The sequence below is a fragment of the Carcharhinus amblyrhynchos genome, chromosome 7, assembly GCF_965287045.1.
Source record: "Carcharhinus amblyrhynchos chromosome 7, sCarAmb.v2.hapA, whole genome shotgun sequence".
Taxonomy (NCBI): domain Eukaryota; kingdom Metazoa; phylum Chordata; class Chondrichthyes; order Carcharhiniformes; family Carcharhinidae; genus Carcharhinus; species Carcharhinus amblyrhynchos.
The window spans coordinates 37,615,860-37,641,297 of NC_137330.1; the positions used below are offsets into that span (position 1 = coordinate 37,615,860).

Genomic DNA, 25,438 nt, shown 5'->3' on the forward strand with positions numbered 1-25,438 from the left:
TTGTAATAGTGTATAGCTAATTATTCCTCAGTTTGGAAATGCAATGAATACAGTGGGGTGTTTTTGTGGACCCTGCAAGAGTGGAAATGTGATATATAGTGCGACTGAATTAGGCAAGAGCTGGAACTTTGATTTCCTGACGGCGAGTTGAGATACCAAGATGAAGTCAGCAGTGTGTCAGGCCTCACTCCTGTGCCAGGTTCCTACTTGTAATACATTTGCTTGTCATAAATACTCATTAACATATAACTTTAAAAATTATATCCTACCTTCAAGATAAAGTCAGCAGTACATATAAATCTTATGGTGCCCAGTTCAGTCTCATTTAAAGGTTGAAGGCCACAGTTGGCATTGTGCAGTTGTGTATGAGGTCAGTGGTTTCTCTTGTTGAACCCTGTGGCATAAGAGAGTTTGCATGAAGACTTAGGACTGCATGGGTGAGTCAGTGGTGTGAGTGGGTGGGGGTGGGTTGTGGAGTGGAATTACCAGCAGTTCAAGCAGTTTCGATAGAATTCTTTCTTGAAATTTTCTCTAGGATTAGTGTTATGTTGTTATGAATGCTTGGCTGAATTTCAAAAGCCATAATTCAGTATGGGGGTTCTGATTTCACAACTTGATTGAATGGCAATTAAAATATTAGCTGCCTTTGATGTGAGGTTAAAGTAAAAGTTTGTTTTTACTAGAAATTAATTACTTGAGTTTAAAGGCTTTGACTAGGTTTGTTAAATGCGAGTTTTTTTCATTATCAAGTTGTAGGACTGAGTGCAGTATTCATATCCACTTGGTTTCTGAAGTTTGTTTTATTTATTAGTATCACAAGTAGATTTACATTAACACCGCAATTAAGTTGTTGTGAAAATCTCCCAGTCGCCGCACTCTAGCGCCTGTTTGGGGACATTGAGGGAGAATTTACCAGGCAGCACAGTAGCACAGTGGGGGCGGCATGGTAGCACAGTGGTTAGCACTGCTGCTTCACAGCTCCAGGGTCCTGGGTTCGATTCCCGGCTTGGGTCACTGTCTGTGTGGAGTTTGCACAGTCTCCTTGTGTCTGCATGGGTTTCCTCCAGGTACTCCAGTTTCCTCTCACTGTCCAAAGATGTGTGGGTTAGGTTGATTGGCCGTGCTAAGAAATTGCCCATTAGTGTCCAGGGATATGTAGGTTAGAGGGATTAGTGGGTATAATATGTAGGGATATGGGGATAGGGCCTGGGTGGGATTGTGTTCGGTGCAGACTCGATGGGCTGAAGGCCCTCTTTCTGAACTGTGGGGTTCTCTGATCTATGGTCTATAATTTAGCATGGCTAATGCACATAACCAGCATATCTTTTGGAATGTGGGAAGAAACTGGAGCACCTGGAGAAAACCCACACAGACATGGGGAGAACGTGCAGACTCCACACAGACAGTGAGAGTTGGCATGGGGGTGGCATGGCCATGGGAGCCTGAGGTGGAGGCCATGATGAGCCTGGAGAAAGTATGGGTGAGGGGTGTGCAGGGTAGGGGCTAGAGGGTGGAATAGCTTCTAAAACAAGGGGCAGAGTCACAGAGAACTGAGACGAGCAGTCTAACCAGCCTGGCATTTGTACTCATCCACATCCTTGACCACTTGATTTACTTTGGGCCCAATTCGATCCTGCCTCCACCTACCCGGAGTTAAAACTGGATCTAATATACTACAGTGAGTCTGCCTCACAACTGGAGGTGTGGCAATCCTCAGGTTAAAATCACCATCAGCCAGCTCTTCCCCCTCAAAGTTGAGAGCAGTCTATGGTCACCTGGGACTCTGGGAACTTTACCCTTAATTCAGACACCCAGAATAATTTTCTAGGAATTCGGGTTTGAATCCCACCATGACAGATGGTGAAATTTGAATTCAACTAAAAAAAAACCTTAAATGGAAAGTCGAATGGTGACCATGAAATTATTGTCAATTGTTATAAAAATGCATCTGGTTCATTAATTACCTTTAGGCAATGAAATCTGGCATCCTTACCTGGCTTACATGTGATTCCAGATCCATAGCAATGTGGTTAACTCTTAAATACCTATTGAAGTGGCCTAGCAAGCCACTCAGTTCAAAGACAGTTCGGGATGGGAAATAAATGCTGGCTTAGCCAGTGAAGCCTCCATCTCATGAATGAATTAAGAAAAGTCTCTGTTGTGTAGATACACACAGTAAAAAGTCTGACAACACCAGGCTTAAGTCCAACCGATTTATTTGATAGTAAACTCGCTAGCTTTCGAGGTTTCCCTCTTCTTCAGGTGAATGGAGAGTTCTGGCCTCAGACAGAACATATAAAGCACAGACAGTTTACAGATTATATAAAGATACACGACAGTATTGTTAGGGAGAAATTTCCAGGATTTTGGCCCAACAACAGTGTCGGAATAGTGATAAAAGTTCCAAATCAGAATGACATGTGGATTAGAGGGGAACTTGGTGGTGTTTCCATTCATCAACCGTCCTTGTCCTTCTAGGTGATTGAGGTCGTGAGATTGAAAGATGTTGGCAAAGGCCATGCTAAATTACCCCTTAGCGTCAGGGGGATTAGCAGGGTAAATACATGGGGCTACTGGGTGGAAATAGTTGTTGGTGCAGGTTCAATGGGCTTAATTGCCTCCTGCACTTCAGGGATCCTATGGGATCTTAGTGAATTGGTTTAATGGTGCACCTTCTACTTGGTACAGACTGCTGGCCCTGAACATTGATGTGCAGAGAGTGAATGTTTAGGATGTCCACTGCGGTGTTAATTCGGCAGGTTACTTTGTCTTGAATGTTGTTGAGCTCTTTGAGCGTTTTTGGAGCTGTACCCTCTGGGAAAGTGGAGAGTATTCCATCACAATCCTGAATTCTGTCTTATAGGTGGACAGGCTTTGGGGAGTCAAGAGGTGAGTTACTTGCTGCAGAAGTCCAAGCCGTTGACCCATTATTGTAGCCATAGTATTTATACAGCTCATCCAGTTTCTTGTCAGTGGATGTTGATCGAGAGATTCAGCAATGGTAATGTCATTGAATATCGTGGGGAGTTGGTTAGATTCTGTAGAGTTTTAAATAGTTTTTGCCTGGCACATGTGTGATGCTTATTACTTATCAGCCCAAGCCTAAACATTATGTAGTCACCAGTGAGTTTCTTTACTTCACACCTGGTGGAGGAAAGGTATTGATGAAGCCGCTGAAAATGATTGGGCCGAAGACTCTACCCTGAGGAGCTACTGCAGTGGTGCCCTGGGACTTGTGAGATTAGGCATCCATCAACCACAACCATCTTCCTTTGTGCTCAGTACAAAGAACAACCCAGCACGGGAAACAGGCCCTTTGGCCCAACGAGCCCGCGCCGCCGCATCACCCTACACCTATTCTACCCTGCGTGTCTACAGGTGGAACCCCTAACTTAGCCAGATTCAGGGGAGAATAGTGTCAATTTGGTAAACCAATCAGCCTAAGAGCACATCTTTGGGGTGTGGGAGGAAACCGGAGCGCCCGGAGGAAACCCACACAACCACAGGGAGAATGCGCAAACTCCCACAGACGCAGGCCCAAATCCATGTATCTGCACAGCTAGCAGCGCTAGTCACCGAGCTGTTGCAGCGCCCATCTACCGGTCCAGGATCAAGCACACACACCGACACGAAGTACTAGGCCACTCCTGGAACCTCCAAGAGCAGCCCACGCACGACCCACCGTGTGCATGCCCCTCGTTTGACAACGAGGTGGACCTCCACCTGTGGAATAAAAAGACAAAAAACGTTAACTTACAAGTCTGCATTTCCGGTGTCTCCCGAGGCTCTGACCTTATTTAATAGCCCCTACTATAACCCTCCATCCTCGTTTCGCTCATGTGTCTGTCTAATTGAACCTTAAACGAGTCCAACGTTCCCGCCTCCACCACCCTACTCGGTAGTGCGTTCCATACCCCCACAACTCTCTGCGTAAAGAACCGTCCTCTCACATCCAAATTATACCTCTCCCCCCTCACCCTTAAATCATGACCTCTCGTATTTGTACCCAGTCTAGGGAGCAGTCTCTCACTGTTGACTCTATCTATTCCCTTCAGTATCTTATATACCTCTATCATGTCCCCCCTCAATCTCCGTCTTTCCAAGGAGAAAAGTCCCAGTTTCTCTAACCTTTCCTCATAACCCAGTCCCTCCATGCCAGGCAACATCCTGGTAAACCTCCTCTGCACCCTCTCCAGAGCCTCCACGTCCTTCCGGTAGTAAGGTGACCAGAACTGGACGCAGTACTCCAAATGCGGTCTAACCAACATTCTGTACAACTGAAGCATTAGACTGCAGCTTTTATACTCTATACCCCTTCCTATAAAGGCTAGCATTCCATAAGCCTTCCTAACAACCTTCTCCACTTGTGTCGCAACCTTCATAGACCTGTGAACCTGCACTCCCAGGTCCCTCTGTATTTCTATACTCCTAATCGGTCTACCTTTTATCACATAGCTCCTCTCTGCATTATTCCTTCCAAAATGCATCACCTCGCATTTGTCAGGATTAAATTCCATCTGCCACCTATCTGCCCAATGCACCAACCTATCTATATCCTGTTGTATTACCTGACATTCCACTTCAGTATCCGCCAACCCCGCCATCTTGGTGTCATCCGCAAACTTGCTGATCACACCATTTACGCTCTCTTCCAAGTCGTTTATGTATACTACAAAGTATGACTCCCACTCCCACACTAATTGAGTCTCGTAAGATAAATTAAGGGTATTAAGCCAGAAGCAAGTGGGGAAGCTCAACATGTAGTGAGAAAACCAATGAGCCCATGACTGTCATCACTCAACTGTGCCTGGATCCCTTAGTGATCCAAGTACTTAGGCAAATGTTGTTTCTGCAGCAGCCACTGCCTCCTTGCTGGCGCTGTTGAGTACTGAAGAGTTGTCAGCCTCTGATTGGCCAGCATCTCTCAGTGGGCTGGACTTCCGCCCAAGGGAATGTTGATCCAAGGGAAGGCCACTTATGGCTTGTTCAGTGCTTGATTGGCCCAAGATGGAGCAGGCCTTCTTGAAAAGTGGCAAGGTGAGTGAGCCTTGGCCGATACTTCCGTTGCTTTCACAAGAGCCTGTTCTGTTTTTTTAGTGGTTTGGTCACATAATGAGTCCTCCTTAACAATGAGCTCAAAGCAAAAACAAAAAATAATTCTCAAAATATCTACCAGCAGCTCAAGCAAAACAATCCCCTCAGAATGTGGATCCTAGTATTTGTGGGGAAAAGCATTTTTCACCTATCTTTCTGTCTACTTTTCTCCTTCACTTTTCCATTCTGTATGTGCTTTGCCATCTCATATTATGATTGACTTGCTTGTATTACTTTGGAAAATCTTAATTTTGTGTCATTAAAATTAACAATTGTTGTTGCTAAGAAACTAACAAGTTGCAACGGATTAGTTTTTAACAAAATGAAAAAAAGTTGCTCATATAACACCAAGTTTTGTAACCTGTGTCCTCTGCCTCCAGGATCAGTAGGGAAATTGCAGTTTACAGTCATTATATTCCTAGAATGAGCCTTCTTCTTTTATGGTGCAGACAAACTGATGATATTGAGAGCGTGACAATTAATCAATTGCTTTAGATGTGGATCATTATCGGATTTGAAGACTACATGACCTCTTTGTCAAACTTGCGGGAAGCAGAGGTTCACTTAAGTCCAGCAGGTTAGCCTTCAGCTTTTGTTAAATGGTAACTGAAGAGCTATCAACATTTAAACTGAATGTGAAACAATGCAAAACCGTAACAGTCTTTCTTCAGAATTAGCTGTGTTTCTGCTTTCTTCCAAAAGGTTACTAAGGTATGCGTCTGCTGCTAACTGACAGGGACTTTGAGTTGCTAATTTGTTGCTCTAGTCTTACCCTGCAAAAGCTAAATTTATTTATTTTTCTCCATTTATGTATCTGCATCACTGAAGGTACAATCATAATGTGTCCTTCATAAAGCTTCTGGCATCACTGAGCTTGGAATGGTTTACACCAAAATGTTTGTTTTAATCTGTTGGAGCAGCGGAAGAAAAACAAGATAGGCTTTTGGCCTAATCAATGCTGATCTTTGAATTGGCAAAGCGACAACTAATGTCACTGGAGGTGCTAATGCATTGTGTCCCTGACCTACTTATTTGTTCACCATGTGATGGGTACTGTAACCTTTTGCATTATGGAAAACAACTATTTTGGATCTCAAATCATGGTGGACACTATTTTGAGTAACTAAGTCTGAGCTGTACTTCATTATTGCAAACTTATGTTTCTTAAAGACTAAAAAAAACACCTTGATCAGTAGCCAAGGTGTAAAAAAAGGTGATCTGTGCTGCTGACTCTCTGATGTGGAGATCCTGGTGTTGGACTGGGATAAGCAAAGTAAGAAGTCTCACAAAACCAGGTTAAAGTCCAACAGGTTTATTTGGTAGCACAAGTCACAAGCTTTCAGACTGCTGCTCCTTCATCAAGCAAGTTGGAGTTCTGTTCACAAACAGGGCATATAAAGACACAAACTCAATTTACAAAATAATGGTTGGAATGCAAGCCTTTACAGGTAATCAAGGCTTTAAGGTACAGACAATGTGAGTGGAGATAGCATTAAGCACAGGTTAAAGAGATGTGTATTGTCTTCAGCCACGACAGTAAGTGAGATTTTGCAAGCCCAGGCAAGTCGTGGGGTTATAGATAGTGTGACAAGAACCCAAGATCTGGGATGAGGCCATTCTCATGTGTGCGGAACTTGGCTATCAGTTTCTGCTCAGTGATGCTGCTTTGTTGTGTGTCGTGAAGGCCACCTTGGAGAACGCTTATCTGAAGATCAGAGGCTGAATGCCCGTGACTGTTCAAGAGTTCCTCAACAGGAAGAGAACATTCTTGCCTAGTGATTGTCGAGCGGTGTTCATTCATTCGTTGTCGTAGCGTCTGCATGGTCTCCCCAATGTACCGTGCCTCAGGACATCCTTCCCTACTGCGTATCAGGTAGACAACATTGGCCGAATTGCAAGAGTATGTACCGTATACCTGATGGATGGTATTCTCATGGGAGATGATGGCATCCATGTCAATGATCTGGCACGTTTTGCAGAGGTTGCTGTGGCAGGGTTGTGTGGTGTCGTGTTCACTGTTCTCCTGAAAGCTGGGTAGTTTGCTGCAGACAATGGTCTGTTTGAGGCTGTGTGGTTGTTTAAAGGCAAGAAGTGGGGGTGTGGCAAGATGTTCGTCTTCATCGATGACATGTTGAAGGTTCCGGAGAAGATGTCGTAGCTTCTCCATTCTGGGGAAGTACTGGACAATGAAGGGTGCTTTGTCCGCTGTGTCCCATGTTTGTCTTCTGAGGAAGTCGGTGCAGTTTTTCACTGTGGCGCATCGGAGCTGTCAAATGATGAGTCGAGTGCCATATCTTGTTCTTATGAGGGCATCTTTCAGCGTCTGGAGGTGCCTGTTGCACTCCTCCTCATCTGAGCAAATCCTGGGTATATGGAAGGCTTGTCCTTAAGAAATAGTTTTTTTTGTATGCTTAGGGTGTAAGCTGGAGAAGTGGAGCATTGTGAGGTTATCTGTGGGCTTGCGGTACAGTGAAGTGCTGAGGTGACCATCATTGATGGAGATGCGTGTGTCCAGGAATACAACCAATTCTGGAGAGTAGTCCATGGTGAGTCTGATGGTGGGATGGAACTTGTTGGTGTCAACATATAGTTGTTTCAGTGACTGTTCACCATGAGTCCAAAGGAAGAAAATGTCATCAGTGTATCTAGTGTATGTTGTTCGTCCATCGTTATCAATGAGGACCTTGACACCATTAGTCATTTTGAGGCTGGATGTGGTGTGTCCAAAGATGACTGATCAGGCCAATTCGGGCACGGAATTTCTTGGCACATATTGGACAGACTTGTGTAGACATTGTAGTTGTTGCACTGGTGGCTCTGGATTTGCGCAGCTCGCGCTTAAGTTGTGCTTCAGCAATGCACCTTGCTTCGTAAGCTTGACAGCCTTTGTGGATGAGACAGCACCACGTAGGGTGGTTTTGTGCCAGCATTTCCCAGGTGGTTGTGTCAATGTCAAGCGACTTCAGGGAGGCTTTGAGTGTGCCTTTGAAACGTTTCTTCTGCCCTCCATGCGAGCATCTTTCAGCAGAGAGTTCCCCAAAAAGGAGCTGCTTGGGTATGCGCTCATCTGACATACGGATGACATGACCTGCCCACTGGGTCTGCGCTCTCATCAGCAGTGTGTGGACTGATGGTAGACTTGCTCTAGAGAGAACTTCAGTGTCTGGTACTTTGTCTTGCCATCGGATGCGTAATAGTCTGAGAAGACAAGTCATGTGGAAATGATTGAGCTGTCTTGCATGCCTTCGATACACTGTCCTCATTTCACAGGCATACAGGAGGGTAGTGAGTACCACGGTGCTGTAGACCTTCAGTTTTGTTGCTGGGCTGATTTCTTGGCGTTCCCATACAGTGGAGCGCAGTCTACCAAAAGCAGAAGTTGCCTTTGCTATTCTGCAGTTAACTTCTGCATCAATAGTCACTGCTTGAGAGAGGGTGCTGCCAAGATAAATGAACCAGTCCACTGCCTGTAGTTTCTGCCCTTTGACTGTGACTATGGGTTCTGTGTACGGTGCATGAGGAGCAGGCTGGTGCATGACTTTTGTCTTAATGTTGATGGTGAGTCCAAAGTTGTCACAAGCGTGGAAAATTTGTCCTTACTGACTTGCATCTCTGGCTCTGAGCCAGCATACAGGGCGCAGTCATCTGCAAAGAGGAAATCTCTCAGAACAGTCTCTTTCACTTTGGAAATAGCTTGAAGTCTCCTCAGGTTGAAGACTTCCCATCCACTCTGTACTTGAGGCTGATTCCAGCAACACTGTCCTGGAAGGCATCATTCAGTAAACATCATGCTGAACAGTGTGGGTGTGAGCACACAGCCCTGTTTAACATCATTGGTGACTGGGAATGCCTCAGAGGAATCTCCACCATCCAGTACTCTGGCGATCATGCCATCATGGAACTGGCGTACCATCTGAATGAATTTGGGGGGGCAGCTGAACTTTGATATGATCCTCCACAGGCCTTGTCGGCTTACAGTATCGAAGGCTTACGCGAGGTCAACAAAGGTTGTGTAGAGCTTGCGATTCTGCTCCTGACACTTCTGAAGTTGACGCACAGCAAAAATCATGTCACGACCTTTGCGGAAGCCACACTGTGACTCTGGAAGCAGGCCCAGCTCCAGATGAGTGACCAGACGATTTAGCAGGACTCTTGCGAGGATTTTTCCTGTGATGGAGAGCAGCGAGATTCCTCGGTGGTTGTCGCATACTTGCCGATTGCCCTTTCTCCTGTAGAGGTGTACAGTGGAAGCTTCTTTAAGTTCCTGAAGAATGGATCCTTGCTTCCAAAAGGACTGGAACAACTCGGTGAGCTTCTCGATAAGTACAGGACCAGCAGCTTTATAGATCTCTGCGAGTGTGGCATCTGCCCCTGGGGCTTTGCCACTGGATAGCTGGCTGACAGCTTTCATGACTTTGGCTAGTACTGGTGGGTCATCCATGGCGCTGTTGATATCAACCTGGGGAATCCTGCCTATTGTCTCATCGTTAATAGATGACGGTCTGTTGAGGACGGCTTCAAAGTATTCAGCCCATCTCTGCAGGATCTGAGCCTTCTCTGTAATGAGAGTTGTACCATCTGTACTCAGGAGGGGGGAGTTCCCAAGAGATTGAGGTCCGTAGAGAGTGTTGAGGGCTTCATAGAACCGTTTCAAGTCGTACAGCATATCCCTATATTTCATCTGCCTTGGTGCTCAGCCAGGCATCCTGCATTTTAAACTGTTTATTCTGGACTGTCCTGCGAACACTTGTAAAAGCATTTTTCTTGGCAGCTGAAGATGGGTCGTTCTGACAGGCCTGATGAAGATGGTGCTTTTCAACCAGTAGAGCCTGTATCTCCTCATCATTCTCATCAAACCAATCATGCTGCTTGCGGGTGGAGGGCCCGAGTGTCTTCAGTGCATATGTATGGATAGCATCCCTAAAGCATTCCCAGTCGTCCTCAGTGCTGCCTGCGAGGTGTAGGTCAGCAACCTTGATTTCTAAGTCTTCAGCCAGTGCTGAAGCTATGCTGGGGTTCTTTAGCTTGGCTGCATTGATTCTTTTCATAACCTTGCTTCCTTGCAGTCGCCTCTTGGGTCTGATGCGGATCCTCATTTTGGAAACAATGAGCCTGTGATCTGTCCAGCAGTCAGCACCACACATGGCCTTGGTTACTCTGACATCCTGCCTGTCTTTTCTCCTGACAATGACACAGTCGATAAGATGCCAATGCTTAGAGTGGGGGTGCATCCAGGAGGTCTTGTCACAGGTAGGCAGTCGGAAGGTTGTGTTGGTGATGGAGAAGTCATGTGTTGCATAGGTCTTCAGTAAGAGTAGGCCGTTACTGTTACACTTGCCCACTCCATGCCTCCCAGTGACTCCCTGCCAGATTGCAGAGTCACATCCTACTCTTGCATTGAAATGGCCAAGCAAGATCAGCTTGTCGGTACTACTCACTGCTGATAGTAGGACGTCTAGTTCTTCGTAGAAATTGTCTTTCATCTCGTCCAGGTTGTTCATTGTGGGGGCATAGGCGCTGATCAGGGTGGCTTGACTCCTGTTCTGTAGCGGAAGCTGTAATGTCATAAGCCGGTCGTTCACACCCTTGGGTAGACTATCAAGTTTCCAAACAAGGTGACTCCTGACGGCGAATCCAACTCCAGCATCACGATGCTCATTGTTGCCACTGCTGCGACCGCTCCAGAGAAAAGTGTATCCACCTCCAGTTTCAGCCAACTGACCTAGTTTGGCAAGACAAGTTTTGCTCAGTGCTGCAATGTCAATGTTGTATCTTGCAAGCTCTCTGGCAACTAACACTGTTCTTCTCTCTGATCTGTCTGCTGTAGGGTTGTCCAAAAGTGTGCGCACGCTCCACCTTCATAGCGAGGGGGATTGAATATAAAAGTAGGGAGGTCTTGCTGCAGCTGTATAGGGCATTGGTGAGGCCGCAGCTGGAGTACTGTGTGCAGTTTTGGGCGCCGCACCTGCGCAAGGATATTTTGGCCTTGGAGGGAGTGCAGAGGAGGTTTACTAGGCTGATACCGGAGTTGAGGGGGTTGAGCTATGAGGAGAGGCTGAATAAACTAGGCTTGTACTCGTTAGAGTTTAGAAGAATGAGGGGAGATCTCATTGAGACGTATAAGATGATGAATGGGATGGATAGGATAGAGGTGGAAAGACTCTTCCCGCTCAAAAAAGACAGTAGGACTAGGGGGCACAGCCTCAAGATAAAGGGGGGGCAGTTCAGAACGGAGTTGAGGAGGAACTTCTTCACTCAAAGGGTGGTGAATCTCTGGAATTCTCTGCCCGTTGAAGTGGTGGAGGCTGCCTCGCTAAATATTTTTAAGAAGCGGGTTGATGGGTTTTTGATAAGAGAGGGGATTAAGGGTTATGGGGAGAGGGCGGGAAAGTGGAACTGAGCCACGACAGATCAGCCATGATCTTATTGAATGGCGGGGCAGGCTCTAAGGGCCAGATGGCCTACTCCTGCTCCTATTTCTTATGTTCTTATGTTCTTATGTTCTTAAGTGCCAGTGGTGAGCGGTGTCACCTTGTATTTTGTTTTGTGTGTTCGACCGCAAGATGGGATCCCCGCCAGCCGCGGTAAACTGGCCAGGGTGTAATGAAGCAGGCAATGTTTAGGGCACCTTTTCTGGCCCCTTACCCATCCTACTGAGGTGAGCAGTGCGTTCCTGAAGAGGACTGCTCAGTCATCCAGGTAGACGCCGAGTTCCACTGCTGCTTCGGTCAGCGGAAAACGACCATTAGACCTGAGCCGCCTGCATGCAGGTCCGTGTCTACAGCTCCCAGTATATCTACACCTGCTGCGTCGCTCGCCCATCGCCACAGGACTTCAAGGGTTGAACAGGACCCATGATGATGATGGTGTCGAAACTATCGCTTGATTTGGATTAAAGTGAGGGAGAATTGCGCAGCGTCAGCCTCACTGTGTCTTCCCAATTCCCATCTAGATCCAGTGGCAAGACAAGAGTCAAGACGGCTGGAGGTGGGACTAGGCGCAGTGGATGACCAAGATGTCTTCTGTGTCTTGTCCTGCTCTTCGCGTTCCACGACGTTTGCAGAGACCGCCTTCTTGACTGTTGGACCTTCCATTGGTCTCTTCCGCTCAATCCGCCGGAGTCTGTCTTCACTTGCTGGGATAGACATCACCCTATCTCACCGAGGGTTGAGACCCGTCGACTACCCTCACCTGGTTTAGCTGGCTTCTCGAGGCCGTTGCCTGGAGTGTGGACACTGTCGCATGCAAACAGCTATGGGGAGCCACAGGTGAGAGCTGAGTGCCAGGTGGGGACAAAGGATGAACAAACTGCCCTGAAAGGACACGACATGTTCCCCCACCAAAGGTATTATCCCCCCCCCCCCCCCCCCCCCCGACACCCCATACACACCCACCTAGTGTATAGCATCAGTTGAAGATCCTGTGCAGTGAAGAGGTCTTATTACAACCTGTGCATAAAGATGTTGGCATATTGAGGTGCGAATTTGGGCCCCATGGCTGTTCCATGTGTCTAGATGAAAAACTGGTTGTTGAAGGTGAAGACATTTTGGTCTAGGATGAAGCAACATCTCAGGACATGATGAAGTAACATCGCAGACAACGCAGAATCGCTGAGCAGAAACTGATAGCCAAGTTCCGCACACATGAGGATGGCCTCAACCGGGATCTTGGGTTCACATCTCACACTATCTGTAACCCCCATGACTTGCCTGGGCTTACAAAATCTCACTAACTGTCCTGGCATCTGTTTAACCTGTGCTTAACCCTCTCTCCACTCACATTGTCTGTACCTTTAAGACTTGATCACTTGTAAAGGCTCACATTCCAACCATTATTTTGTAAATTGAGTTTGTGTCTTTATATGCCCTGTTTGTGAACAGAACTCCACTCACCTGATGAAGGAGCAATGGTCTGAAAGCTTGTGGCTTGTGCTACCAAATAAAACTATTGGACTTCAACCTGGTGTTGTGAGACTTCTTACTTCGCTGACTGTTCACCAGTACAAAATGAAGAACAAAGAATTGACACAGAAAACAAATGGTGCTGTTTTCACAGTTGCCAGTGCACATAGAACTGAAGGCCTAATTGATTTGGCATGAGATTTCTTTTGAGGTAATCTTCCCGTGACTTCAAATGAACTTTGTATTGTTGCAATGAATACATAAAGCTGTTTTAAACAATTGAGAAACATATATGCTATCAGATTGTTCAGAAAGTGAGGTCTTGAAAACTCAGTTATTTTAAGGAACTAGCAAAATATGTGGTGATTATGTCTAAACACTTGAGGTTCCCAAACCAAAAGTGTTCTTTAAGTTTCATGAAGAACTCACTGATTTTCTTAAAAACTGAAAAGGTAGCTTGCAATTACATTTTGGTTGCCTAAGACTTGTAAATGACAAGTCTTAAGACTGTCCTAACAGCTGTCCAATTTATCAGTCAGATGGAAATACTTCTGCTGTTTCTTCTCTGCAACCTTGGAAACAGACAAGCAGACTTTGGTAGACAATTCATTTTGATTTTGCCAAATATAAAAAATTGTCTTTACTGATGCTGTTTATTCCAGATGCAGAACTGTCAAGTCCTTGACATTTGCCACAAAAACCTGTTCACCTTGTTTACCTCCTACGACTTAGCTGAAAAAAAACCCATACAATGATGTTCAGTTATCATATGAATTTGCAATGTTTTCACTGAATAGTGAGGAATGTATTAAGATTGGCTCACATTCTACTGTTTCAAAAGAAGCATTAGAGAATTTTAAAAAATTGCTAGAGATAAAAATTAATACATGAAGTTCATTTACTCTGAAAATTCAGTGCCATTACGAAGTGATCTGAGCTTCGCACAAATGTTGTGCTTCCAATTCAGATTTGTGTCAACTCCTGACAGAACCTGAAACAAAAGCAATAAATACTGGAAAATCTCAGCAGGACTGTGGACTGTCCAGATGAATCTTTGTCGTAGAATCCTACAGTGCAGAAGGAGGCTAGTCTGCCCAACCACAATCCCACACAGGTCCAATCACTGTAACCCCATGCATTTACCCTAGCTAGTCCCCCTGACACAAAGGGACAATATAGCACAGCTGATCCACCTAACCCGCACATCTTTGGACTGTGGGAGGAAACTGGAGCACCTGGAGGAAACCCAGATATGGGGACAATGTGCAGACTCCACACAGACAGTGATCCAAGCTGGGAATTGAACCCAGGTCCTGGTGCTATGAGGCAGCATTGCTAACCACTGTGCCATTATGTGCCCCAAAGACCTGCTGAGATTTTCCAGTGTTCCTGTTTTTGTTTCAGATTTCAGCATCTGCAGCACTTTATCTTATCCAGGTAGAATTTGTTGCCGGGGAGCAGGGTGGAGGGAGGGTCATGGAGCGAAGGGGCATGACTTTAGTTTGACACCGGATGAAGTGTCGATTCAGGCTGGTGTCGAACCTAGTTTCCAAAGTGCTCAGGTAAACTGCCTCACCCTAATTTAAAGTTTTAAAGGCTTGATGTTCTCCAAACATTTTCCATTTCTGACTTTCATATGATAGCAATATGTATCATGTACAGTTTCTAAACAAAACACGGGGCTGAATTTTGCCAAATTCTTTTGTCCTCACTTGCAGTGGCGATAGGGCGTGTTAGGGCTGCAAAATTTAATCCCGGCCTTTAAGTTTCAGGCAGAAGCCAAGCAGTGGAAAAGGGTTCTGTGTGGATGGATCCAGAAATGACATTATTGGTCTTTTATTAGTGCACTCTCAAATGGTCTGGGCCCATCAGAAAGAGCCAACTTCAATTTATAAAGAGCAGATTATGCTTGACATGGCAGTTGACAGGAGTGCAGAGCTATAGAAACTAGAAGCAGGAGTAGGCCATTTGGCCCTTCAAGCCTGCTCTGCCATTCATTTTGATTATGGCTGATCATCAAGTTAAATACCCGCCTCAATATTCCTTGATCCCTTTTTCCCGTAGAGCTATATCTGCTTTTAAAATTAGGCAACGTTATGGCCTGAACTACATTCTGTGGGAGTAAATTCCATACATTCACCATCCTCTGTGTGAAGAAATTTCTCCTCACCTCAGTTCTAAAAGATTTATCCCTCATCCCCAAAACCCTAGTTCTGTACTCCCCAGAATGGGAACATTTTTTCTGAATCTACCCTGTCCAACCCTGTCAGAATTTTATAAATTTCTATAAGATCCACTCTTACTCTTCTAAACTCCAGTGAATATAATCCTAACTGACTTAGTCTCTCCTCATATGACAGACCCTAATGTAGACTTGATTCATCAAAATGCTGAATAGATTGACCTCATAATTTTACAGATCAGGGAGATAAGCTGAGATATTATTGCTTGTGATTATTAGAAAAGAATACTTAATGCATTTGTGTGATCTGCCTTTTCTCAGTTATTTCAGTAGAGTTGTTGACAAATTTATTTAAATCCTGCTGCGAAAGCAGTCATTTCTAAAGTTTAAAAAGTAATTCTTTAAAAAATTAGTACAGCATTCATTGGAACATACAGATTATGAGGAATTGAAGTAGAATGTAGAATGTGAACATTGCAGGATCATTCCCATACATGACTGAGTTGCTAACCAGTGCTATTTATCCAGGAATAACAGAAATCTAAATGGAGAAATTGGAAGGATTTTTAAGTGTGTAAATAGTTACTGATGCTGCATTAATCATATTTTTAATCTGTTATCTATTGGATTTACTGCAGCTACTCTCGCGATCATGAGATAATTACACATTAGACAATTTGTTTTTCCTTATTTAAGGACAACAAAGCCTTTGGTCCACATAGGTTTTGCCAGAAGATACGTGGGAAGAGTTAACAGCGATACTTGAATCCATATTTAAAAATTCAGTTGAAATAGAAATAGGTCAGAGGACCGGCAGACAGCAAATCTAATCCCTTTCTGCAGAAAGTGGCTATTAGATGAAATCTAAGGAGCCGTAGATCCTTTAGAAATGAAAATGTTAGAATTTTTGTTAAATGATGGAATTTAAAAAAAAAGAGTTGGATTTTCATGTTCAAAGTGGCTACTGTTGTGTCTTGGCATGTTTATCTCAAGGAAAACTGCCTGGATAGGCATCATTTTCATTCCAGTGAGGCAGATGTGTGTTTGGGTCGGGACTGCTACCCCGGAAACGTGTGGATATGGTTGTAGGTTGTTGAGTACTAAAGCGTTCCGGTTAAGAGGCCTGCCTCAGTGCTATGGCCCTCCCAGCCCTCATCCCTTCACTCCCATCCATGCCAATTCTTGCCCCTCCACAACTCCATCATCCCATAGCCTCTATGCTAACAGAGTGCTAACTCATTGCAAGCATTGCCCCTCCACCCACCTCAAGTGGCCCTCATACTCTCCTTGCTAACTCACTCCTATGTCCATTCACCCATTAAGCACTCTGTACAGAACCAATGAATAATGCAGTAACAATGGCATGTATAGAAAAGCTTAATGTAACAAATTTTGTAAGTTTTTAACAAAACTGCTGTTACTGCTATCCTATAAATGTGTCAATCAACAAGACCTTTAAAGTATAATCAGAGCCCAAAATGTCATTAGTTTGTTGGCGTAACACACAAAGGAAAACAATGTTTGATAGTTTCAGATCTATTTTGTCAATGGCTCAATGTTTACTTCACAAGGTAAAGAGATGTTTACAGTTTCTGTGATTGACACTTTAAAGGTCTGGTCGATTAACACTTTTATAGGGTTGTAGTTACAGCAGTTTTTAAATATAAAGTTATGAATGGCTGTTTTTTAAACTTTTCCACACGTGGCATTGTTACTGTAGGATTCATTGGTTCGGCACATCATGTTTACTGGGTGAATGGACGTGGAAGTGTCATGAGTTGTCCTGGAGGATATAAGGGGCCGTTGCGTTTGAGTGGAGGACATGGGTTGTCATGAGTTGGCATAATGTCGATCAGAGGCTACGGGGTTATTCGGTGGCAAAGGTTGACATGGTGGGTATTGGTGGCCATTTGGAGTGGATGCTGGACGTGAGGAGGGTATAGGTGAGAATGTTTTCAAGTTAATTTTCAAATGATTCCCTCATTCGAACTAAGAATTATGATAGCACTGAGGGACCATGAACCACATGTCCTTGAGAAGCTGGTCCAACTCCACAAACATCGCATGGGGCTAGTTGATGTCTGCCCGCTCAATGGAGCTAGCCAGTTTGGGAGCCTCCACCTTTTTCCTGCACCAATAGAGATCAGGAGCACGGGGAATAGGTGTGGAAATCCTGGAATCTACTCCTTTTAGTCATTTTAAAGGTTCATGGCGTCTCCTCAACACTGCGAAAATTCAGCCCATAGAGAGGGGAATGTAATGGGAAAAAAAAATGCATGATACAACTTTAAAGGAATAAGAATGGACAAGGGCAATTCAGTAGATAAGATTCAATAAGATTCCACATGAGAAGAAAGAAGAAACACCTTGAGTTAATGTGGTGTTTTTCACAACTCCAAGGCTGGAATCTTATCGCCAGTGGGATTTTCCCATCCTGCTGCAGTAAATGGAGATTTGGCTCGCCACCAAATTCTCCGATCTCATTGCAACGGGGTCGTGGCATTAACAGCCGGTAAGATTGTGCCTCAAGATTTCCTAAAGCACTTTACAGCCAATGAATTTCTTTTTTCAAGTCAAGTCAGTGTTGTAATGTAGGGAGCATATTAGTCAACTTGCACACAGCAAATTCCCATATTCAACAATGTGCCAATGACCAGGTAACCTGGTTTAGTGATGCTGGTGGAAGATGAATATTGGCCTGGGAGGTAGAGAGAACTCTGCTGCTCTTCTTCCAGTGGTCATGTGGAATGTTTTATTTGCACACAGGAACTGGAGTTGCAAAGGGAGTAAAGTCCTACTTGTGACTGTTTCCCACAAAGGTCAGCTTTTCTTCAGTGGGGGCATTCAGGGGATCGATTTTCCAGCCTCAGAGTGTTCCTGGAGATCCAGCTTCAACTTTAGGAGGTCCATCTCCTTTCTTCAATGGTGGGTCAGTGATGTTCATCCCCTTTTCAATGTGTTCCCCAGATATAATGGTGGAATGCACGCTAACATGCCTGCTCTGCCACGCAAAATGGCACAAAACCCCCAGATGCATAATTAATGAGATCAAGGCTGAAGGATACGATGTGGTTTTCCACCCATCCCCACAGTGCGAAACACTCCCTCTTCTTCCTCCCCTCATGGGATTAGTTTCAGATGGGAGAACTCTGTTCACAGTTACCGAATCAATATATTCTTAACCTTGCCATTAAACACACTGAATTGGTCCTAGATCTCAGAAAGTTCAGTACTGGTGTTGACTGTTTGCATCAAACAATTTATTGATTGATTTTACAAAAATTCAAATGTAAGCATTGAACAATGCTGTGTAAACTGAAGCTGGAAGAAGGTCTGTTTGCAAGGATTTGTCTTTTGTTTTGCAATCAAACTTAATTTGAGATTACTACAGTCCTTTCAGACTGCCTTGATAATGTGCTTCCAAACACACGATTCTTTAAAATCTTTTTGACAGAATAGTTTATCCCATTTAATAAAACATCCTGTTCTTCAACATAATGCATCCTCTCAAAAATATTTTATGCTAAAAGAATGTTTGATTAAATCTTATGAAATGTTTTTTGAGATGGTCCAAATCCCAGTGGATTAGAAGGAAGCAAATATTATACTCGCCAAGAAAGGAGGGAGAGAGAAAACAGGAAACTAACTGAAGGCCAGTTAGAATCTGATGTTGGTTGTCGAGAAAATGCTGGAAACCATTATTGAGGAAGTGGTTAAAGGGCACTTAAATCATAATATGATTTGGCAGAGTCAATGTGGCAGGGCAAGTTGATAAGCCAGTTAAGAAAGCATATGGGATTCTTGGCTTTGTGAACAGAATCATTGAATACAAAAACAATGAGCTCATGCTAAACTTTTCAAATCTCTGGTTAGGCCCCAACTGGAGCATTGTGTAAAATACGGGCATCAATTTTATCAACAATGTGAAGGCCTTGGAGATTTACCCAGATGATTTCAGCACCACAGGGGCTGGGGTGTGTTATAGACCCTTACAATCACATTTTGATTTAATGTTTTAAGTTTCCTTTTGACTTTGGTTTCTGTTTGGGCTGTCCCCGCTTCCTTTTTGGGGGGCTGCCCCTTTTAATTTGTCCCTAAGTTAATTTGAGTTTGTTTACTTGTTAGGTATGCAAAAAAGAGGTACCCAAATGATTTCAAGGACTTCAGTTATGTGGAGAGATTCGTGATTTTTTGCCTTAGAGTAGAGAATGTTAAAGGAAGACCTAACAAAGGTATTCAAAATTGAGGGGTTTTAATGGATCACATAAGGAGAAACTGTTTCTAATAGTAAGTGGGTCAGTCAGCAGAAGTCACATATTTAACACAATTGGCAAATTAACCAGAGGGGCGAATGAGGATAAGTTTCTTCATGTAGACTGAATGATTTATTGATGATCAATTTCTGTGCTTTAAGATCCTGTGATCCTATCTCTTACCATAGAGCTTAGATTCAGGTTAGCAAAAGCCAAGACTTGGACATCCCCAAGTGTGCACAGAAATGCTCTTGGAATTATCCAGCTGAACGATAGTTTACAAGCACACGTAATCGTCATGCTGTTTGTCCAAGCTGGACTGCTTACTCATTCGGGCATTGGCTTGTAAGGTTATCTAAGACTAATTGGGAAGAATTTCTATTCTCAGTGCTAGGCCTATCCCTCCAGATCCCATTGACCAGACAGTTGGATTAATGATAAACAGTACCTAGAAGTATTACACATCAGTTTGGTTCAGGTATCCGATTACTAAGAGCAACAGAGGATTAAATCGAATTCTAAATTTGCAGCTTTTTAGCATGATGTTTTTGAACTAACTGACATCCCAGTGACTTGAATTTATATAAATTTGAGAGCTAAGTAGATAGCAACAAAAACATTTAAGATTTAACCAGCACAAATTTTCAAATTCTTGTAATGGGCACAAGAGACTTGTATATTAAATAGGGACTGAAGCGAGTTGCAGGAGTTGCTTTGGTTTAGTGAATTGAAATGTAATGAAAAGAGTTACTCAGGTTTACTCATAGAATTGAAAGAAATTAAATAAATTTAACTACATTATTTTAGTTCATATTCAAGTTAGGAAAGTTTTGTATTTTCTGGCAGCTGAGTCTCCTTAGAATGCCTGAAGAGAGATTTTGCCTCACTAAAACGGCATTAAATACTAACTTGTATCTTTTGCACATTTCAGCATTAATTAATATAAGCAACTCATACAACTGATGCAGTAGAGATCCCTACATATTTGAGTCATTGGAACAATGTCATTCTTTTATGTGGCCCCCTTAACTCTCTGATCCAGCTCAATGCTCCAGCATGTTTGTATCTTGACCCAAAAAAATCACAGTACAAGTATGCTAATAAACAGGAGCAGCCCAGAATTAAATTCCCAGTTACCCAATATATATGTCATGATATCCGTCAAATACTTAGAATATTGGGAAGTGCCAGTGGAGAGGTCCAAAGTGGTTAGTTTGCCATCATCTTTTCAGTTGAGGGGTTGGCCAGAGGTTCTGTGTACCTACCAAGATGGATGTGAAAGATCCCACAACAAACAAATTGAGAAGCTATGCCTTTCCCTGACTCTTTAATCTCCTGCAGCATGGAACCCTTCTTGAATTCTCCTTAAAATCCACTGAAATGATCAGAGATTACTTTGGTCAAGTGCTTTGATGCTACATAATCTTTTATGTTCACCTAGATGTTGACCCATGAAGGGATTGTGATATATTTCTAAATCAGGATGGTGATTGGCTTGGAGGGGATTTTCCATTTGGGTACGCACTGGTTCTGTAATGTTGACTAGCAACTGGACTGTCTCAATTGGAATCTACTGCTTGAATTATCAAGAGAAACCCTTCTTTCAGAAATCTCCAGTGAATGCAACAGTCAACATAAATGCCTTAAGCATTTGCAGAATGGAATGAATGGGTAAAAGAATGATACTGCAAATCTGGACAGTTTCACAAATCTTGGATTTTGAAAAGTTGCAATCTGAGCATATAAAAGAGATTCACAGATGCCTGATTTCCCTTCTGTCTGCCATTTAGGCATGCTGTTGAAAGCAACACCCATATGTGTGTGAAGGAGATCTTCCAATCAAACAATGAGGATTACAAGGTAACGAACTTACCTTTATGTTTTGCACAATTCATTGTATGTTCCCATTTTTTCTTTGCTTGTGCTTGACTGTGCTTCAATCTTTGAACTGACTCCTTTTTAAAATGAAGGATTCATACTTATTGGATAACTAATTTATCACAACTAGTATTCAGCCGCTGTCAGTAATGCAGTGCAGGACAGAGTGGGTTATCTAATGTTTGAGACAAGAAGAGTTTGAATTAACATGATCAGTTCATGCAGGTGCCAAACAGGCCAGCTGTTTCTAAATCATTGTCATCTAGTTGCCTGAACTTTTTTTGGTTCTGTTCAGTATAAATTTCCTCTGTTTCTTCTTGAAGAGCAGTTCACTACTGCTTGGGAGCAGGGTGTTAGGATTTTGGATATACGCTCCCCACAATTCCCCATCAGCTTATTCTAATGCACAGAAAATAATGGCGATTATTTGTCTGCATCCCCAAAACGTGTTCACGGTGGCTCAGGTGACGTTTTGGGAGAATGAGCATGCAAAATAACCCTCGCAAAGTTTTTAGGTCTTTACATACTGATAGTTTGGAAGTATTTCGAAATGCCCTTTTTTTATACTGTTAACAGTGTAACAGATCAAAGCAATGCACATTATCTCATTGTCAATATTAGATTTGTTTCAGAATGGCGTCTAAAGTAGTCAAGAACTTTACAACAAGTTCATCTTGTGTATCATTCATTTTCTAAGAAAATAGTAACAAACACATTTAAAATTTTGGGCCAGAGATTCAAGGGAGTGGTCTACTGTGGGGGTGTGAGAAAGAAGGAATGTTTTTGAATGCAGCGTGTGGCAATTGCTTGGAACACTGCCTATGAGGGTAGTGGAAATAGAGGTAGTAAAATTTCAAAAGGAATTTGAATGGGCACCTGACAGAAATAAACTTGCAGAGCAATAGGCATAGAGCAGGGGATGAGACTGAGTTGCTTTGGAAGCAGCCAGTATGCACTCGATGGGCCATAATGCCTCTGTAACTCCATGTATCTTTTGACAAACTCTTAAGCACACACCTTGCCCATACAGCACGCACAAGCAATGGGACCTTTTACAGAAGGCAGTAAATGGAAGCCGGTTTGAATATGCAATGTTGAACATGTAGAATTTCAGGAGAAGATGGAGTGTACAATATATTTTGGACCATTGATGCAGAATAGTGCATATGTGCATCACAAGAACTTCCTAAATCAAGAGCTGTATTATTTTATTGCCATTGGCACCAGCATTGTTTGGACATAATTCTCTGGAAGTCTCTGCGCCAAAGAGTAGTGGAGGTTGGGTCATTAGATGTATTGAAAGTGGAGGTGGATAAATATTTTTGATCGAGAAGGAATAGAGAGCTATGAGGAAATGTCACAGAAAAGAAAATAGATCAGCCATGATCGTATTGAATGGCAGAGCAGCCTTGAAGGGCGCAGTGGCCTGTTCCTATTTTTATTTCTTGTGTTCTTGCAACACAGTGGCACAGCATTGCTGCCTCACCGCGCCAGGAACCTGGGTTTGATTCTCGGCTTGGGTCACTCTGTGGACTCTGCATGTTCTCCCCATGTCTGTATGGATTTGCTCTGGTTTCCTCCCACAGTCTGAAAGACGTGCTGGTTAGGTGCATTGGCCGTACTAAATTCTCCCTCTGTGTACCTGAACAGGCACCTGAGTGCTATGACATCACTTCAATTTTTTGTGACTGGCCTTGAGTAAGGCATTAATAAATAAAAAATATTAATGTTTGCTAATGATTATAAACACGTATGGAGAACTCTCACAATCAAATAAAGTTACTGCACAGAAAGAGGTCACATGGCCCATCATGTCTGTATAGCCAAAAAAACTAGCCACCCAATTTAACCCTGCTTTCAAGCATTTGATTTAAAGTTCTTTTTTAAAAATTTATTTGTGGGACATGGGTGTCGCTGGCTGGCCAGCATTTACAGCACTGGTGTTGCATGTCCAACCTTTTAAATGAGTTGAGGGTTTCTCCCTCTACTAAACTTAAACAAGGAGTAAGGAGGGCTAAAAGGGGTCATGAAAAAGTGTCGCCCAGCAGGATTAAGGAAAATCCCAAGGCTTTTTATACATATATAAAGAGCAAGAGGATAGCCAGGGAGAGGGTTGGCCCAATCAAGGACAAGGAAGGGAATCTGTGGGTGGAGCCAGAGAAAATGGGCAAGGTATTAAATGAGTACTTTGCATCAGTATTCATCGAAGAGAAGGACTTGGTGGATGATGAGTCTGGGAAAGGATGTGTAGATAGTTTGAGTCAAACTGAAGTCAAAAAGGAGGTGGTATTGGGGTTCTTGAGGAACATTAAGATAGACAAGTCCCCAGGGCTGATGGGATGTACCCCAGAATACTGGGAAAGGCAAGGGAGGGAATTGCTGGGGCCTTGAGAGAAATCTTTGTATCCTCATTTGCTACAGGGGAGGTCACAAAGGATTGGAGAATAGCCTTTGTTGTTCCTTTGTTTAAGAAGGGTAGCAAGAATAATCCAGGTAATTACAGGTTGGTGAACCTTACATCAGTGGTAGGGAAATTATTGGAGCACATTCTTTGAGACAGGATTTATTCCCACTTGGAAATAAGTGAACGTATTAGTGAGAGGCAACATGGTTTTGTGAATGGGTGGTCGTGTCTCATAAACTTGATTGAGTTTTTTGAGGAAGTGACGAAGATGATTGATGAGGATAGGGCATTGGATGTTGTCTACATGGACTTCAGTAAGGCCTTTGACAAGATCTCTCATGGCAGACTGGCACAGAAGGTGAAGTCGCATGGGATCAGAGGTGAGCTGGCAAAGTGGATACAGAACTGGCTCAGTCAAAGAAGACAGAGGGTAGCAGTGGAAGGGTACATTTCTGAATGGACGGTTGTGACAATTGGTGTTCCACAGAGATCAGTGCCAGGACCTTTGCTGTTTGTAATATATATAAATGATTTGGAGGAAAATGTAACTGGTTTGATTAGTAAGTTTGCTGACGACACAAAGATTGATGGATTTACGAATAGTGATGAGGACCATCAGAGGATTCAGCAGGATAAAGATCGGTTGGAGACTTGGGTGAAGAAATGGCAGATGGAGTTTAATCCGGACAAATGTGAGGTAATGCATTTTGGAAGGTTTAATTCGGGTAGAAAATATATAGTAAAGAGCAGAACCCTTAAGAGAATTGATATGCAAAGGGATCTGGGTGTACAGGTACACACGTTACTGAAAGTGGCAATGCAGGTGGAGAAGGTAGTCAAGAAGGCATATGGCATACTTGCCTTCATTGCCGAGGCATTGAGTTTAAGAATTGGCAAGTCATGTTGCAGCTTTATAGAACGTTAGTTAGGCCGCACTTAGAATATAGTGTTCAGTTTTAGTTGCCACACTACCAGAAGGATGTGGGGACTTTGGAGCAGTACAGAAAAGATGTTGCCTGGTATGGAGGGCATTAGCTATGCAGAGAGGTTGGAGAAACTTGGTTTGTTCTCACTGGAGCTGGAGGTTGAGGGGCGCCTGATAGAAGTCTACAAGATTGAGAGGGGCATGGACAGAGTAGATAGCCAGAAGCTTTCTCCCAGGATAGAAGAGTTAATTACTAGGGGGCATAGGTTTAAGGTGTGAGGGGGCAAGGTTTAAAAGAGATATACGAGGCAGATGTTTTACACAGAGAGTAGTGGGTGCTTGGAACTCGTTGCTAGGGGAGGTAGTGGAAGTGGATACAGTAGTGACCTTTAAGGGGTGAATTGACAAATACATGAATAGGATGGGAATAGAGGGGTATGTTCACTGGAAGGATAGGGAGTTTTAGTTAAGTTAGGCAGCATGGTCGGTGCGGGCTTGGAGAGGGCTGAAGGACCTGTTCCTGTGCTGTAATTTTCTTTGTTCTTTGTTCTCTCCTTTCAGGCAATGAGTTTCAGAACCCTTCTACCCTTGGAGTGAATTAAATTCTCTCCATCACCTCTCTAGTCTTTCGACCAATCTGTGCACTTTAAATCTATGCTGTCTCATCACTGCCCTCTCTGCTGAGGTAAATAGACCCTTTCTGTCCACTCCATCCAGGTTCCTCACAGTTTTGTACATTGCAAATAAACCTACCCTCTACTTCCTTTATTGCAGGGGGATCAATGCGGACATATTGAATTT

General features: G+C 43.6%; 1 protein-coding gene across 3 annotated transcripts in view; it reads left to right on the forward strand.

Moving 5' to 3' along the window:
- Positions 1 to 25,438, forward strand: part of greb1 (growth regulating estrogen receptor binding 1) — a 264,880-nt gene that overhangs the window by 63,722 nt on the left and 175,720 nt on the right. For all 3 annotated transcript variants that reach the window (XM_080192166.1, XM_080192168.1, XM_080192167.1), the window contains exon 2: positions 21,221 to 21,290. In XM_080192166.1, the coding sequence (XP_080048292.1) occupies positions 21,246 to 21,290 (45 nt within the window). In that variant the 5' untranslated portion in view covers positions 21,221 to 21,245. The remainder of the gene's footprint in view (positions 1 to 21,220; positions 21,291 to 25,438) is intronic.